Source organism: Aplosporella prunicola (genome assembly GCF_010093885.1).
Source record: "Aplosporella prunicola CBS 121167 unplaced genomic scaffold K452scaffold_6, whole genome shotgun sequence".
NCBI lineage: Eukaryota > Fungi > Ascomycota > Dothideomycetes > Botryosphaeriales > Aplosporellaceae > Aplosporella > Aplosporella prunicola.
The window spans coordinates 597,413-612,040 of record NW_022983534.1 but is presented as its reverse complement, the minus strand read 5'-3'; the positions used below and the strand labels follow the sequence as shown (position 1 = coordinate 612,040).

The 14,628-nt window shown below is 56.3% G+C and overlaps 7 protein-coding genes across 7 annotated transcripts; 4 read left to right on the top strand and 3 right to left on the bottom strand.

Moving 5' to 3' along the window:
- Window positions 1-116: 116 nt before the first annotated feature.
- Window positions 117-849, top strand: K452DRAFT_223071 (uncharacterized protein; the record flags this gene model as incomplete). The annotated part of the gene is made up of 3 exons (XM_033536594.1): window positions 117-286; window positions 559-664; window positions 769-849. 3 exons carry the CDS (start codon window positions 117-119, stop codon window positions 847-849), a joined length of 357 nt encoding a protein of 118 aa, XP_033400307.1.
- Window positions 850-1,494: 645 nt separating this feature from the next.
- K452DRAFT_325132 (uncharacterized protein) lies at window positions 1,495-2,838 on the bottom strand (the record flags this gene model as incomplete). Its single annotated transcript, XM_033544751.1, has 1 exon — window positions 1,495-2,838. One exon carries the CDS (start codon window positions 2,836-2,838, stop codon window positions 1,495-1,497), a length of 1,344 nt encoding a protein of 447 aa, XP_033400306.1.
- A 2,988-nt stretch (window positions 2,839-5,826) lies between these two features.
- K452DRAFT_284919 (uncharacterized protein) lies at window positions 5,827-7,772 on the top strand. Its single transcript, XM_033540029.1, has 2 exons — window positions 5,827-5,945; window positions 6,031-7,772. The coding sequence occupies exons 1-2, from the start codon at window positions 5,880-5,882 to the stop codon at window positions 7,690-7,692; spliced, it is 1,728 nt and encodes a 575-aa protein (XP_033400305.1). The 5' UTR covers window positions 5,827-5,879; the 3' UTR covers window positions 7,693-7,772.
- A 1,325-nt stretch (window positions 7,773-9,097) lies between these two features.
- Window positions 9,098-10,222, bottom strand: K452DRAFT_144297 (uncharacterized protein). The gene has a single exon (XM_033535451.1). The coding sequence runs from the start codon at window positions 9,857-9,859 to the stop codon at window positions 9,341-9,343; it is 519 nt and encodes a 172-aa protein (XP_033400304.1). The 5' UTR covers window positions 9,860-10,222; the 3' UTR covers window positions 9,098-9,340.
- Window positions 10,221-12,217, top strand: K452DRAFT_245569 (uncharacterized protein). Its single transcript, XM_033537984.1, has 5 exons — window positions 10,221-10,242; window positions 10,309-10,375; window positions 10,433-11,170; window positions 11,220-11,802; window positions 11,858-12,217. Exons 2-5 carry the CDS (start codon window positions 10,345-10,347, stop codon window positions 12,066-12,068), a joined length of 1,563 nt encoding a protein of 520 aa, XP_033400303.1. The 5' UTR covers window positions 10,221-10,242; window positions 10,309-10,344; the 3' UTR covers window positions 12,069-12,217.
- A 751-nt stretch (window positions 12,218-12,968) lies between these two features.
- Window positions 12,969-13,409, top strand: K452DRAFT_284915 (uncharacterized protein; the record flags this gene model as incomplete). The annotated part of the gene is made up of 1 exon (XM_033540028.1): window positions 12,969-13,409. A coding segment is annotated over exon 1 (185 nt), but the record flags the coding sequence as incomplete, so codon positions are not given.
- Window positions 13,410-14,054: 645 nt separating this feature from the next.
- K452DRAFT_284913 (uncharacterized protein) lies at window positions 14,055-14,401 on the bottom strand. Its single transcript, XM_033540027.1, has one exon. The coding sequence runs from the start codon at window positions 14,369-14,371 to the stop codon at window positions 14,153-14,155; it is 219 nt and encodes a 72-aa protein (XP_033400301.1). The 5' UTR covers window positions 14,372-14,401; the 3' UTR covers window positions 14,055-14,152.
- Between the last annotated feature and the right edge of the window lie 227 nt (window positions 14,402-14,628).

The following is a 14,628-nucleotide window of genomic DNA, read 5'->3' as shown; positions in this document are numbered from 1 at the left end:
CCGCTCGCAGCCGCAGCCGCACCTCCGCACCACGCACGCACCCCTCGCGCCCACGCACCCCAAACACCCGCCCCTCCCGCCCGTCGTCGCGACAACAAAAACCCACACCCGCAGCAATGGCGTCCCGCATCCTCGCCAACCCGTCGCTCCGCACCGCCACGGCCGCGTCGGCCCTCGTCCGCCGCGCCTGCGCCGCGCCGCGCAGCTTCCAGACGTCGGCTCGCCTGATGGAGACGCCGACGGCCGCCCTGCCCGCCAAGAAGCCGGTGGGCGCGTTCAGGGGAGGGTGAGTTGCGCTCTACCTATCCTGCTTTGTCCCCTCGTGCTGGGCCGCGAGGCACGCGAGCACGCCGCTGCGAGCTTCCATTGGGCTCGAGCGACGCGCCGACGCGCCTGCCTCAGGTGCAATGGCCTTGCTTCGCCCGCGTCTTCGTTCCATTGCCCTGCTGCTCGTGGCCCGGCGGGTCCCGAGTTGCCGAAGGAGGTGGAGCTCGCGGCTCCGCTTGCTGCTCCTCCTTGTCTTTCTTGGGGATTGCTACTGACAATTGCGGGTGATAGTCTCTTCGGTTTCCTTACCGGAGCTGCTGCCGCGGCCGGTGGCATGTACTTCTACGTGATGGAGGAGTACCGCGTCTCGAACCAGCTGCTGACGGAAGACATCTACGTACGTGCAAATCCCCCCCCCCCCAATTCCTCGATTCCTCAATCCCTTCCTGCTGCGCCAAACACACGCATAGCATTAATTCTAACTAACATGCCCTCACACAGGCCCTCCAATCCGCCGTCCAGAGAATAGAAGGCTACGTCCGCGCCATGGAGGAGAAGGTGGAGTCCAGGACCCGAAAATAAAGCCCCGCAAACGCATTACAGTCGGCTGACCAGCGATTCGGGGCGCTCGTTCAGCTGCCCACCGGTTCTCGGAAATAAACTACAATAAACATTGATACCAGCAGGGAGGCGGCAAGCTAAAGGCAACATCTCATGGTTCCAATGGATGCGGGCGAGGTCTTGCTTGGTGCTTCTCTTTATAAGCTTTCGTACCGGGTACGCGGCGGAGGGGGCAGCTGGTGGTCCTTGACGGTGCGACGGACAATGGGATTCGAGTATAGCATGCGCGTGTGCATACCTTATTCTCACCTCACTCAATGCGGCATGTTTTAGCAAGTAAAGCGGTCCTTTTTTCTGTTCTTTTTTGCCTTTCTGTCTTTTGCTCTTCTCACGAGGCGATTACCTTAATGGTGCGTACAAAAAGCAGTCGATATCTCAATGCCCAGCTTCAAATCTATCCTCTTAACGACTCGAGAGCTCGAGAGTAACTAGCAAACTACACCAGGGGTATCATACGTGTATAAATCAAGCAACGCCCATATCACTCATAGAGCACAACGTCCATCTTCTGTATCAATCCCACCCACGGAGCAGCCCCTCCAGTCGGCCCTGAACTGGTGGAACCAGCAGCCCAATCCCTGTCAGCTGCAAGCCAACAAGCCACACTTACCGCTTAGGCCTCTTGGCGCCGCAAACCCCGCATACCCCGCAAGAAGCAGCGTTGACATAAACGCCACCCTGGCACGCGAGGCTCTGACAACGCCATTCGTGACCTTTCAAATGCGTTGGCTTCAGAACGTTGGCGCAGGCGATGCAGGTCAGCGCGTTGGCATCGTTGCGGAGCGAGCAGGCGGCGCAGGTGAGCTCTGCTGCTACTACTGCTGACGAGGGGGCCGTTTTTGTGCGCTTGGAGGACGTCGTGCTCTTGGCGCTGCCTGCCGTGGTGCTGCTGGCTTTACGTCGGAGAGGCGCAGAGCTGGAAGCGGTCCTGTTGGCAGAGGAAGGTGCATCATTCGGCGGGCTCGAAGACTGGCGGCGTATGAAATTGGTGATCTTCTGCTGCCGCAGCTCGCGCAGCTCGTTTCGGGCGGGGGTAGTTTGCGAGCCTTCTTCGTCTTCGATCCTGACTAAGTTGTTGCCGTTGCCATCTCTGAGCTCCTGGCCATCAACGTCTTTAGCAATGGGGCCGTCAACACCGTCGTCCTCGTAGTCAGACCCAGACTCCGATTCTTCTTCGTCTTCCGGTTGCTTGGTGTCGAAACGTGCGAGAGCGGCTGCAGCCCTCAATTCTCGTCCTCTCGCGCTATTCGCAACGCGCGGTTTGCCTTTTGCCTTTTTCCCGCCCTCAAGCTGCGTCTTCGCATCTTCGTCCGCTCCCAATGCCGTGCCGCCAGCACCAAACTTGCGCAAGATCCGCCGCTGGTTCTTCTCCGCCCAGCTTTCTTGCTTCTTATCTTCGGCGCCCTTGGTTCTCTTTCTCTTGTGTCCCCGTTTCCTGTATGTGCCACCGCATAGGTGTTCAACGTCACCAATGTCAACCGCCTGATCTTCATTCACAACGTGACCGCCCTCCAACTCTCTGCCACGGCCCCAAAGTCCCTCGCCCTTGTATCCTTTTGCCCAAAGCTTGCACAGGTCAGCTGCGTAATCGTCGCGGACTCGCCAGAAGAACCGCGAATGGTTCATTTCCTTGCAATGGGCAAGTTCGTGCATCATGACCATCTCCACCTGTTTGATTGACAGCCAGCGTCCGTCCCTGTTCTTGAGCACCAGTTGTATCACCTCGCCGGCGTTGAAATTCCGCCCGACAAACTCCGGATTCGGTGAATATTCCTCCAATGACATGACGGCAATATTGTTGGCTTTCATGATAGGAAAGCAGCGAGCTGCAACGAGGTTCAGGATGTGTTGTGCGACATCTTGCGTTCGGCCCGGAAGAGGCTTGATGAAGTTTATGAGGGCGTTGGGGCGACTGGTGCGCTCGTTCAGGCGCTCGAAGCCGAGCGGCATGGTTGGGAGGTCGAGAGGCAGTGAGTGGCGAGTTGCTGAGCGGCGAGCTGCTGGCTTTTATATGCGAGAGCGGGAAGCGGGAGGGAAGGTGCGGCGGTGGCGGCGACGTAGAAAGCGGCAGTCGCTTGGGGGTGAAATTGCTGAACGGCGAGCCCTCGCGATAAGCGGCAAGGAAGGTGCGCCAATGACGAGGGCGTAGCGGCTGTTCGTTTGGGTGTGTCCGCAAGTGAGGTTGCTAGGTGAAGTGCAAGCGCTCGTGGAACGCGATCTCGAGTTTCGGTGCTGAGATGGGAAGCGGCAACATCCTGGGCAGCCGTTTACCCCCGTTATCTCCGCGACCGTCATCCCGCAGCTTCATGACATGTTTGACGTTACACAGCCGGACCAGATTCCAGATTGATAGTGACTGACTTGCGACTGCATGGGTAGCTTCATACGTGTCTGGAAAAGCAGGCTTCTTTGCGTCCAAGCAAGAGACAAGGTGGATCCGAGGCTCGGTAATCCGTAGGGTTGCAATCGTGAGCAGTTCGTGATGCGATAAAGTTGTTGGAAACAATTTTCTCGTGGCGGTGACTTCTTCGCGTTAGTGTCTCCGTCTACCGTGGTACGCATCTCGAAAACCGGTATCTGGCGTGCTGGTGTACTTCTGGGCGATTTCGCAGTTGCACACCGAAAACGGACACAACGAAATCGACTGGGCCTCTTTCCCCTACTCCTACTTCCTCGATATCAGGACAGCGCACAATGACATTCATCTTCTATCAGATTCATTTTCCGTTTCTTTTTCACGAGGGCTCCTGCATTGCCGAGCACTTGCCAATTCGTCGCTGGCGACTGACGTGAGTAGGGGCAATCTTGAGTAAAAAGATGCTGTCATCCTCGAACGACTCTGTATGACATCTGAAAATTTTCTTTTGCACCCTATCCCCTTGCACATTTAGACCCCGCCATACTGCCATTTCTCACACGACTCATGAGTTGGCGTTGGGCAAAGAACATGCGTGATCCGACTCCTGTCGTAAGCCTCGACGTGCTTCATTGTGACCTCCAAGCATCCGAGAGAAGCATTCCACGTGCAACTTCGACTCTCGATGGTTGAAGAGATGGCGGTTCCTTAGCAGGTGCATTGGGCCTTGGTTTGTTATCCGGAGAGAGGGTGTCACTGAGCGAAAGCAACACTTGAAGCACACGATGCTGAAGATTCCACTGGTCCTTGAGCGAGCAAACAAATGCTTTCCTCGTATCGCGATTTTATTCACTATCCCGTCTAAAACCGTCTTTACGAAGGATCACATCGACGATCGAGTGGAGCGCAAAGCAACCGGTCAAGCTCCTAAGGGCGTGCTATCCTTCATCATGCAGCGACGTGCATTGGGAGGCGAGAGAACGTGGGTACTTTTGCCAGGATCGCTGGAATGCTGTGTGCTCCACGCTCAGGAACTCCGTAGGATGCGAAGGATTATGGCTTCCCCGCCTCTCAATGAGTCTGGCTGGCCTCATGACGAGAGATGTCGACGTGGACATGGAAAGGGATTGTCGAAGGCGCTTCTCGAATCTCGAGTGTCGCAGTGGGCATTGTACTCCTAGGAGTATCTGGCCTCTCGCGCACGGCTTACGTGTCGCCTCCGAGAATGGTACCCATGCCTGCCCTCCAGATGCATTGTAAACGGAATTGTTTCCTCGGGCTAAAGGGAAGGTTCCGTCGAGTTGGAATTCGAAATCGAGATGGCCAATGCCTTTGGGGGGGGCGGTCGACTCCGATGGCGAGCGTCTGTATCGACACCTGTATGTTACGCTGTACGAATAATGTTGCTCGTCGATCCGGCAATCGGGATCGCCACAGGTCGTGGGTACTGCGCCTCAACCTTGAACCGGCCCGTCTCCCGCCCACTGATCAATCGCTCGACCAGGCGTTCTGCTGGTACCACGTACTGTTCTGCGCCCAATGGCTCTTTCTACACGTCCGGACCTTGCTGTCCTTGACGGTCGTGTCGCTTCGCGTATGTCCTGTCGCGGAAACATTTTCCTTTTTCGCTAATTGTCGCATCGCCGGAAGTGTCTCGTCTTTCTGCGGTTTCTTCCTCTTTCACTTAATGCTTAGGGCTTGGTTTTCCAGACCCCGCCATAGCTTCCGCACAGGTCAGGTCAGGTCATGATGGCTGCATGCAAGCTTTCAAGGGTGCATACCGGTAAATTGCGTGTGCTTCATCACCGTCAACCTCTCCGCCACCGACTTGGCACCACCACCGCCAGGGGTGAAAGAGTTGCCCGAGGTGACTGGCGACAACTTTGTGAGGAACGATGGGGCCTCGCGGCGTGCGGCCGAGTAGGCGGGGTTGGAGAAAGAGAGAAGGAGCTGGTGGTGCCATGGCGAGTGCTCGAGGAGGTGGTGAGCGACCTGGCGGCCATTGGACATGATGATGGAGGGAGCCATGCTGTTAGGTCTTGCGAGGCACTATTCCGTAGAATTTGACGTCAAAGGCCGCATGCGGCTCGAGAGCGGGAGGACAATGGGCTTTCTAGTCTGGCGCCGGCTCGGATCTCCCCTATCTCCTTGATGCTATCTTCGTACGATGGACAAAAAAGTTGCGCGAGATTCGGGTGAGTGATTTCACGCATCGGCCCTATTTGCGAAACGTAGAGATACGATTGTCGTGAGGTGGCGCGGTGGGACGATGCAGAGAAGCCTTCAGCCCTACGCATGGCGAGATCGCCCGAGGCGCGGGCTGTTGTCGCGCCCAGTCGCGATCATCCGATGCCGGGCTAGTGCGACCGAGACTCTCTTGTGCGCAACTTTGCTGCGCAACGGCGGCCCACAGCTCACGGAACGCGGTGCTAAGCAGGCGCCAGCTCATGCCATGTCGAGTGATGTCGAATCCCGTTTGCACCCGCTGCAGAGGCCGCTGCACCAGGATTCCGCCACCTGCCCTGCTGCACCCTGACGTGCCTGGCATACAAAAGCAACCGCCCGCCCCCAATTCAGTCGACCATCCAACCATCCATCCGGTTAAGCATTCACCTGCACCTCCATCTTCCTCACCATGAGCGGTTACAACACCCCCGACCTGAGAACTCAGGACCTTAAGCAGCCCATTGATGTGGCCGAGGTGCGTTCTGCCACAGCTCTCAGCTCAAGAGCTTGAGCTACCCCGCTCTACCTCGACCCCTCCCAACTAACACTTTTTCCAACAGTACCTCTTCCGTCGTCTGAAGCAGGTCGGCGTCCAGTCCGTCCACGGTCTGCCCGGTGACTACAACCTGGTTGCCCTTGACTACCTGCCCAAGGTTGGCCTTGACTGGGTTGGCAACTGCAACGAGCTCAACGCCGGTTACGCCGCCGATGGCTACGCCAGGATTAAGGGTATCTCCGCCCTCGTCACCACCTTCGGTGTCGGTGAGCTGTCTGCCATCAACGCCATCGCCGGTGCCTACTCGGAATACGTTCCCATTGTCCACATTGTCGGTTACCCCTCGACCAAGTCCCAGAAGGATGGCCTGCTTCTGCACCACACCCTGGGCAACGCCGACTTCAACGTCTTCGCCAAGATGAGCAAGGAGGTCTCTTGCGAGGTTGCCATGCTCAACAACGCCCACGAGGCTGCCACCCTGATCGACGATGCCATCAAGAAGTGCTACCTCCTCTCCCGCCCCGTCTACATTGCCCTGCCCTCCGACATGGTCGTCAAGAAGGTCGAGGGTGAGAGGCTGAAGACTCCTCTGGACCTCCAGTTCAGCCCCAACAACGCCGAGAAGGAGGACTACGTCGTCGACGTTGTCCTGAAGTACCTCCAGGCCGCCAAGAACCCCGTCATCCTTGTCGATGCCTGCGCCATCCGCCACAGGGCTCTTGAGGAGACCCACGAGTTTGTCGAGAAGTCTGGCCTTCCCACTTTCGTCGCCCCCATGGGTAAGGGTGCTGTCGATGAGACCCTTCCCAACTACGGCGGTGTCTACGCCGGTGACGGCTCCAACGAGGGTGTCCGCGAGCGTGTCGAGGGCTCCGACCTTGTCCTTACCATCGGTGCTATCAAGTCCGACTTCAACACTGCTGGTTTCACTTTCCGCACCACCCAGCTCAACACCATTGACTTCCACTCGTACGGTGTTACCGTCAAGTACTCCGACTACCCCGGTGTCCGCATGAACGGCGTCCTCCGCAAGATCACCCAGAAGATGGGCAAGCTCAACATCCAGGCTGGCCCCACCCCCAACAACACCATTCCTCAGAAGGAGCAGCAGAGCAGCGACCCCGTCATCTCCCAGGCCTGGTTCTGGCCCCGTCTGGGTCAGTGGCTGAAGCAGGACGACATCATCATCACCGAGACTGGCACTGCCAACTTCGGTATCTGGGAGACTCGCTTCCCCAAGGGTGTCACTGCCATCTCCCAGGTTCTGTGGGGCTCCATTGGTTACGCCACTGGCTGTCTGCAGGGTGCCGTCCTCGCTGCCCGCGAGATCAACCGCCCCCGTACCGTCCTGATCACTGGTGACGGTTCCTTCCAGCTGACGGCTCAGGAGGTCTCCACCCTGATCCGCAACGACCTTCACCCCGTCATCTTCGTCATCTGCAACGACGGCTACACCATTGAGCGTTTCATCCACGGCTTTGAGGCCGTCTACAACGACGTCCAGGAGTGGAAGTACAAGGACATCCCCGCCACCTTCGGTGCTAAGCCCGAGACGACGAGGACGTACCAGGTCAGGACCAAGGACGATGTCGAGAAGCTCTTTGCCGACGAGGAGTTCGCCTCGAGCAACACTCTCCGCTTCGTCGAGCTGTACATGCCCAAGGACGACGCTCCTATGGCGCTCAAGTACACTTGCGATGCCGCTGAGAAGCGCAACGCTGCTTAAACAAACGGAGTATGTTCATTGGGTACCGGGAATAGACGGGCTTGATCGATCAAATGGGGGTTTGATTGGGGGCGTTTTTTGATCTCCTTTCTTTGATTTCCATTCACTTCTCCGAACCTGCCAGGCACTCATACTGCCTGCACGGCCACGAAGTAATGAAAAAACATAGTTAGTTTTGCATGAATTTTAGAGTTTATACCACGGACAAAACAATTGCCCATCTTGCTTGCAAAAAAGTGAAGTACCTCTGCCTCGACTCGAGGAGCATCAAGCTTCTTACTCCCAACGATCGATCTATCACGCCAAGCACAGATCGATCGCCGTGAGCTTCCTTGGCAAGCACCCCTACCTCTTTTCTTCATGATACTCGTACCCACTCATATCTACCCACCGCAGAGGTTAACTACGCCTCGGCCGAAAGTTCCAATCCACATACATCCACGGAACATGGAACATGGAACATGGAACACTCCAAACAAGGTCATTCCGAATAATCCCGCTCTCCAACAACAAGACCGAACTTCGGGAAGTGACGATGGCCGTCGTCCGTCCGGGAAAGCTCCGAGTCGACGACGCGACGTTCGGGCAGGCACGTAGGGCAGCAGCTACGGGAACGCTTCGCCGGGCCCGGCCGTGGCTGGTACCGCCGGGCTCACCCGTTGGAAGGCGCGCTTGGCCATGCTTTCCTGTCGCGTGCCCGGTCCGACCCGATCCCGGTCTCAGCCGCGCGTGGGAGGCCGTGCTTTTTGAGGAATTTATGTAGGTTTATGTAGATTGCTTTAAAGTAGACGTCGGGTGAGTGCGGTGCGGTGTGGCGCGAAACGTTACATACTGTCACGAAACTCGTTGCGTGCTGTCTGTGCGCGTCACGATATCTCTGCAAGGGCGAGGGCCGAGAGGCCATGCCGGTGCTTGCGTACCTAGGGGGTGAGCTTTCTTTGGTGCGGTGTTGGGTTGGGTTGGGTTCAAGGGTTGTCGGGCCCGATGTTCGGGGTTGGGAGTTGGTGGTGGGCTTACAAATGCTGGGTAGGGGGGGTTGGGTTTGTGCAGGTAGGTACGGACACGAAGGGACGGGGAGACTTGAAGGTGAGAATTGCTGATTGATGCTGTGGTGTTGTGACTAAAGCTTACTACCTAGAAACTTCGTGTGTTGGCTTGACATTCCTCTCTACCAACTATGCGTGGCCGTCGCCTCATTGCTGCATGGCTCTCTCTCGGGGATTATTTGGAGTGGCTGCGTGCATTTCGCGCGGTTGCATTGCAGTAGGGTGTACGTAGTGGCATGCCTCTCTGCTCCCTGCTCCCTACTCCCTTGGACCCTTCTACAGATGGTCTTGCCGACTCCGAAGCCTCTCTCTGCCTCCTGCCCGTTCTACCTCTAATGGCTGCGCTCTGCTTGCAGCTTTGCCTTTGCTGCCTCATCCAAAGGAACTGTATGTACTCGCACAAATAACCCCATAAAACTCGGAAGTTGCTGGAAATTTGTCGGTCGGTCTAGTTTTCATGCCGTCCTGATGCTCAGAGATTCAATGTGGCCGCGACTCATTTGGTCTCGGCGGGAGGTGAACGCATCGCGGTCTCGGGCAGTCCTCAACCGATAACGGCGGTTTGTCGACGTGGTAGGTAGAACTCATGTCGACGTCCTACTCTACCGCATCAACACGTCCCTGGATTCGCTCTGCCTAGCTCCGTTCTCCACACCCACGCCCAGCCTGTTCAACGTCTGCCGCAGCTTTCTGACGCGTTCCTCGAGCTCTTCCATCTCCTCCATCTGCTCGTCGACGGTACGGTCCACATCCCCGAGCCGCGCGCACGCCTGCCTCGCCTTCTGCAACCGCGTCTTCAGTCCCGAGCTCGCCGCCGTCAGCTGTTGGATGTCGAGAGGCGCGGCGTCAGACGCCTTGTCATCGGCAGCGCCCTGCTGGCCTGCACCGGTGCCATCGCCAGGTTTGGCGGACGCGTCGTCGCCAGCGGGGATGAGCAGACGGCCGAGCAATGTATGCAGGTGCGGAAGGACGTCGAAGCTTGCGGGCGGCGGCAGCTGCGGCGTGTCAGGCTGGGCGCTGCCGGTGTTGGCGAGCGACTTGCTGCTGGTCGGGGCATGGGAGAAGGAACGCGAGGCGGGCGTGGCGGGCGTGGAGACGCGCGGAGTGCCGGTTGCTGCCATTGTGTTGTTTCAAGTGGGCGGTGGTGATGTGAGGCGGCGGTGGGCTAGGTTAAGGTTAGATGTGGTGGTACGATGGCTTGACCGGCGGATTTTGACCGATGCGACGCCGAGAGCTCGAAGAAGTCGAGGTTGCAGATAATGCTGGTAGAAGTGGTTTGATGGCAGCAAATCAACGGGAGGCTCGCAGGGTCTAGGCACCGGGCTGAAGAGCAATAGGCAAAATGCTGGGTGTTGAGCGTCGGCGCTGGCCGAACGGCTGTGACGTCGGGGCGATCTTCGGCGACGGATTGAGGGGCTGAAAAGACGACAAACCACCCCACCAAAGTCCGCTGACATCTCACGACTCTCTCACCAAGCCATTGATTGCACTCCACTGTTCTCAGGTGCGTTTTTTCTCCTAACCGCCTTATAAGAGGCCGCCGCTCTAACTTTCCTCTCTTCCTGTAAAGATACCCCCAAAAACAAAAAACCCCAACAACTTCACCATGGTCAACGTCGATCAAAAGGCTGTTCTCAGTAAGGCCCCCATTAAAAGACATCAGTGTATACACTGTGGCTGACACTGCATCCCAGTCGTCATCGACGGATGGGGAATTGCCAGCGAGAAGTCCCGCAAGGATGGTGACGCTATCCTGGCCGCCGATACTCCCGTCATGGACGAGTTCAAGCGTCAGGGCTCCGAGGTTACTCAGGGCTACACTGAGCTCGACGCCTCGTCGCTCGCCGTCGGTCTTCCCGAGGGCCTGATGGGCAACAGTGAAGTCGGACACTTGAACATCGGCGCTGGTCGTGTCGTCTGGCAGGATGTCGTCCGCATCGACCAGACCATCAAGAAGGGCCAGCTCCAGCAGGTCGACAACATCGTCAAGTCCTTCAACCGCGCCAAGGAGGGCAACGGCCGTTTGCACCTTCTCGGTCTCGTCTCCGACGGCGGTGTCCACTCCCACATCAACCACCTTGTCGCCCTCCTGAAGATGGCCAAGGCGATGGGTGTTCCCAAGGTTTTCATCCACTTCTTCGGTGATGGCCGTGACACCGACCCCAAGTCGGCTGCCGGTTACATGGCCGACCTGCTCAAGCACACCCAGGAGATTGGTCTTGGTGAGATCGCCACCGTTGTTGGCAGGTACTACGCCATGGACCGTGACAAGAGGTGGGACCGCGTTGAGGTCGCCATGAACGGTATCGTCAAGGGCGAGGGCGAGGCGAGCAGCGATCCCGTTGCCACCATCAAGGCCCGCTACGAGAAGGACGAGAAGGACGAGTTCCTGCAGCCTATCATCGTCGGCGGTGACGAGCGGAGAATCAAGGGTAAGTTCAATCCGGCAAAGACGCTGCAACCAATTCTGACGCGAGACAGACGACGACACCCTCTTCTTCTTCAACTACCGCTCCGACCGTGTCCGTGAGATGACCCAGCTGATGGGCGACTTCGACCGCTCCCCCAAGGCCGACTTCCCCTACCCCAAGAACACTCACCTCACCACCATGACCTCCTACAACCCCAAGTACACCTTCCCCATCGCCTTCCCTCCTCAGCACATGGGCAACGTCCTCGCCGAGTGGCTCGGCAAGCAGGGCGTCAAACAGTGCCACGTCGCCGAGACGGAGAAGTACGCGCACGTCACCTTCTTCTTCAACGGTGGTGTTGAGAAGCAGTTCGAGAACGAGGAGCGCGAGATGGTTGCTTCGCCCCGCGTCGCGACCTACGACCTGCAGCCCGAGATGAGCGCCATGGCTGTCGCCGACAAGCTGTGCGAGCGCATCCGCACTGGCAAGTTTGAGTTCCTCATGAACAACTTCGCTCCCCCCGACATGGTCGGCCACACCGGTGTCTACGAGGCCGCCATCAAGGGTGTCACCGAGACCGACAAGGCCATTGGCCGCATCTACGAGCAGTGCAAGGAGAGCGGCTATACCCTCTTCATCACCGCCGACCACGGGTAAGTTTCATCTGATGTATGTTGAATTTAACGTAGACGCTAACACTTCCCGCAGTAACGCCGAGGAGATGCTCAACGAGGAGGGCAAGCCCAAGACGTCGCACACGACCAACAAGGTCCCCTTCGTCATGGCCAACGCGCCCAAGAACTACAGCCTCAAAAAGGCGGACGGCGTCCTGGGTGACGTTGCGCCCACCGTCCTGGCTGTCATGGGCCTGCAGCAGCCCGAGGAGATGAGCGGTGCTTCTCTGCTCGTCAAGTCCTAGATGGATGGTTGTAGACGGATTTTTAAGGGAGAAAAAGAGACCTGGATGATTTACGAGTAAGCAAGCAAGCGGCATGATAAGAGGCACGCAGTTGTAGAGCGGGCTATGGGTATATAAACATGATAGACTTGAAATGACATGAATTTGCTAATACATTTGACATCGGTCACCGTCGAGCGAGATTCACCGCCTAACGAGATGATGATGCTTGTATGGACTAGAAGAAGAAACCTAGCTAAGATGTTTACAGTATATGTATGCTCTAAGACTATTTCACTTATATTTAGGACTTAGGTTTTTGTAGCCAGATGAGTATTCCATAGGTAGGGACTGCTTGTATTCTTCCTTCCCTACCTCGCTATACGGTGAATCTTGCTTGGTGGTGACGGACGTTATGTCTGTTGACCAATGTGACGTAACTTGCAGGAGCTAGGATGAGCCGAACCTTTTTACTGCCGCGTATGCATAGTGCAGAATGTGTGTCAAGTAGCTGGTGACGGATATGCCGGTAATGAATCGTCGGTGACGAATAGACGGCATCACAACTCGTGGCCTCCGCGTATTAAGAAGCTTGTATTATTTGCGGCAATGACTTTTTCAACAACTCCGAGGTACCTACAACTTGTGAACCTACAACTTGTGACCTCCCGTTCGTAGAGTACGGATGCACCGGGAACTTTTATAAGGTGACAGCAGAAAGCTAATCTTGTATGGGGTTGGCATGACTATAATATCGGGCTAGGCCAACAAAATCCGAATCACTACAGTCTGACTTCGCCGCTGCCATCTTTTAGCGAGAAGTTGCTCGTCGGCGGTGGCATCGGTACCAGGAAGTCGATTAAAAAAATGTTATTTAGAGAAATTGCCACTTGTATCTTTCCATAAGTAGAAAATGGAGCTAAAAAAAAAAGGACAGTAAGTAAAATAATCTATGCAGTGTTCACCAATTGGAAACCCCGAGGCTTCTTCCGGAGAGACGGCGGCCACGAGGCTCTGACGGCCGACAGATTGAGATTTGGGGCTGACAACTTGACACGCATACCGGCACAGGGCCCCTCCCGCCATCCAATCCCGCGGCAGCGGGGAAGGGAAGAGACGAACCAACGTTACATATGCATTGCATGTGCAGCGGGAAGGACGGAAGTTCTCTAGCTCTACTAGGGTACTATTGCGCAGGCTGGCATGTTACCGTCAGCTTTGAGGGGCGCGGAAGGTTTGGAGAATCCCGACTGCAGAACCTATTGGTCACAACAATAGTTATGGATCGGCAATCTGGTCACCCTGCCATCCAAAAAATAGCCTATAAAATATGAGCGGGCGCAACATCCGCGATCCCTCTATGCATGCAAAGATCCGGGCTGCGTAAGTGACATACCCGCAAGCGCGGAGCTTAGGCGGCGAGCTTTAATTCGAGATACCAAGGACCGAAGGATAAACAAGGAGAGCAGCCGTGCTGATGGCATCCGTCTATAAAGACCTCCCTACCTGCCCGGGTATTGCGTCTTGCACACAATAGCAACCTCAGCGATCTACTTGTTTTCTCCAGGCAGCCTATAACCAATCAGCCTTCACTCCAGCCTAGCCAATCACAACGACACTAGCCTTTTCAGCCTCACTACTCCAGTAGCCCGATGACAAACGGCAAGCCTGCGCCTGCCATTCGCAAGAGACCATTAACTGATTGTAAACAGACACGCAATCAAACATCTCTCGGTCCACCGAGAACTCCTCGAACCTATCCACCGAATCCGTCTTGGCACTGATTGGACTGTTTCTCATGATACTCATTCCAGTCGTCGGATGCCTGGTTCCAAAGTCATTCCGTCAAGCCTGCTGGAAAGGAATCACCTCGTGCATGAGTTGGTGGGGCCGTCAAGCTGCAGGTAGGTAACACTGAACTCCCGTTGCACCAGCACTCACTAACGCACTCCAGAAAACGACATAGACTTAGAAGCGAATACAACACTCACCGACCACCACACCAGCGCAGTATTACCACTACTAGTCGCCTACCAATCAGCCTACGACATTTGCCTAGTGGAAGTGCCGCACAGGGGCCGCGTCGCCTTTCTAAACCTGCCTCATCAGTCGTCCGAGTCGTCGTCGCCTCGGATACTGTCGCCGCCAGAGGAGTTGTCGCGGGAGCGAGCTTCTCTGGATGTGGTGGGCTCTTCGACAGCGCTGTCTTGACTATATTGGTATGAGACGGGAGATCTAACGATTGTAGCAGCAGCAGCAGCCATGGACGCTCTCGTCTGGAGCACGAGGAGCATGGCTTCTTTTCGTGGAGGTAAAGAGAGCATGTGGGCAAGAAACAAACCATTCATAAACAAATATATTATATTGTGCAGTCGTTGTTGCGTCGTTCAAGCAAACCAAATTTATAGGTAGATATCAACCAGCCGATAAGATAAGATAACCACTCTGCCAACTCAAGGCGGTAACCCCCATCCAGCCTAGCCCCGAAGCCCAAAACCCAAATTCTGCCCGCGCCGCGCCACTGGCCATGGAAAAAGCTCCCCGACCGACCGCAACCGCAACCACAACCACCAACAACCAC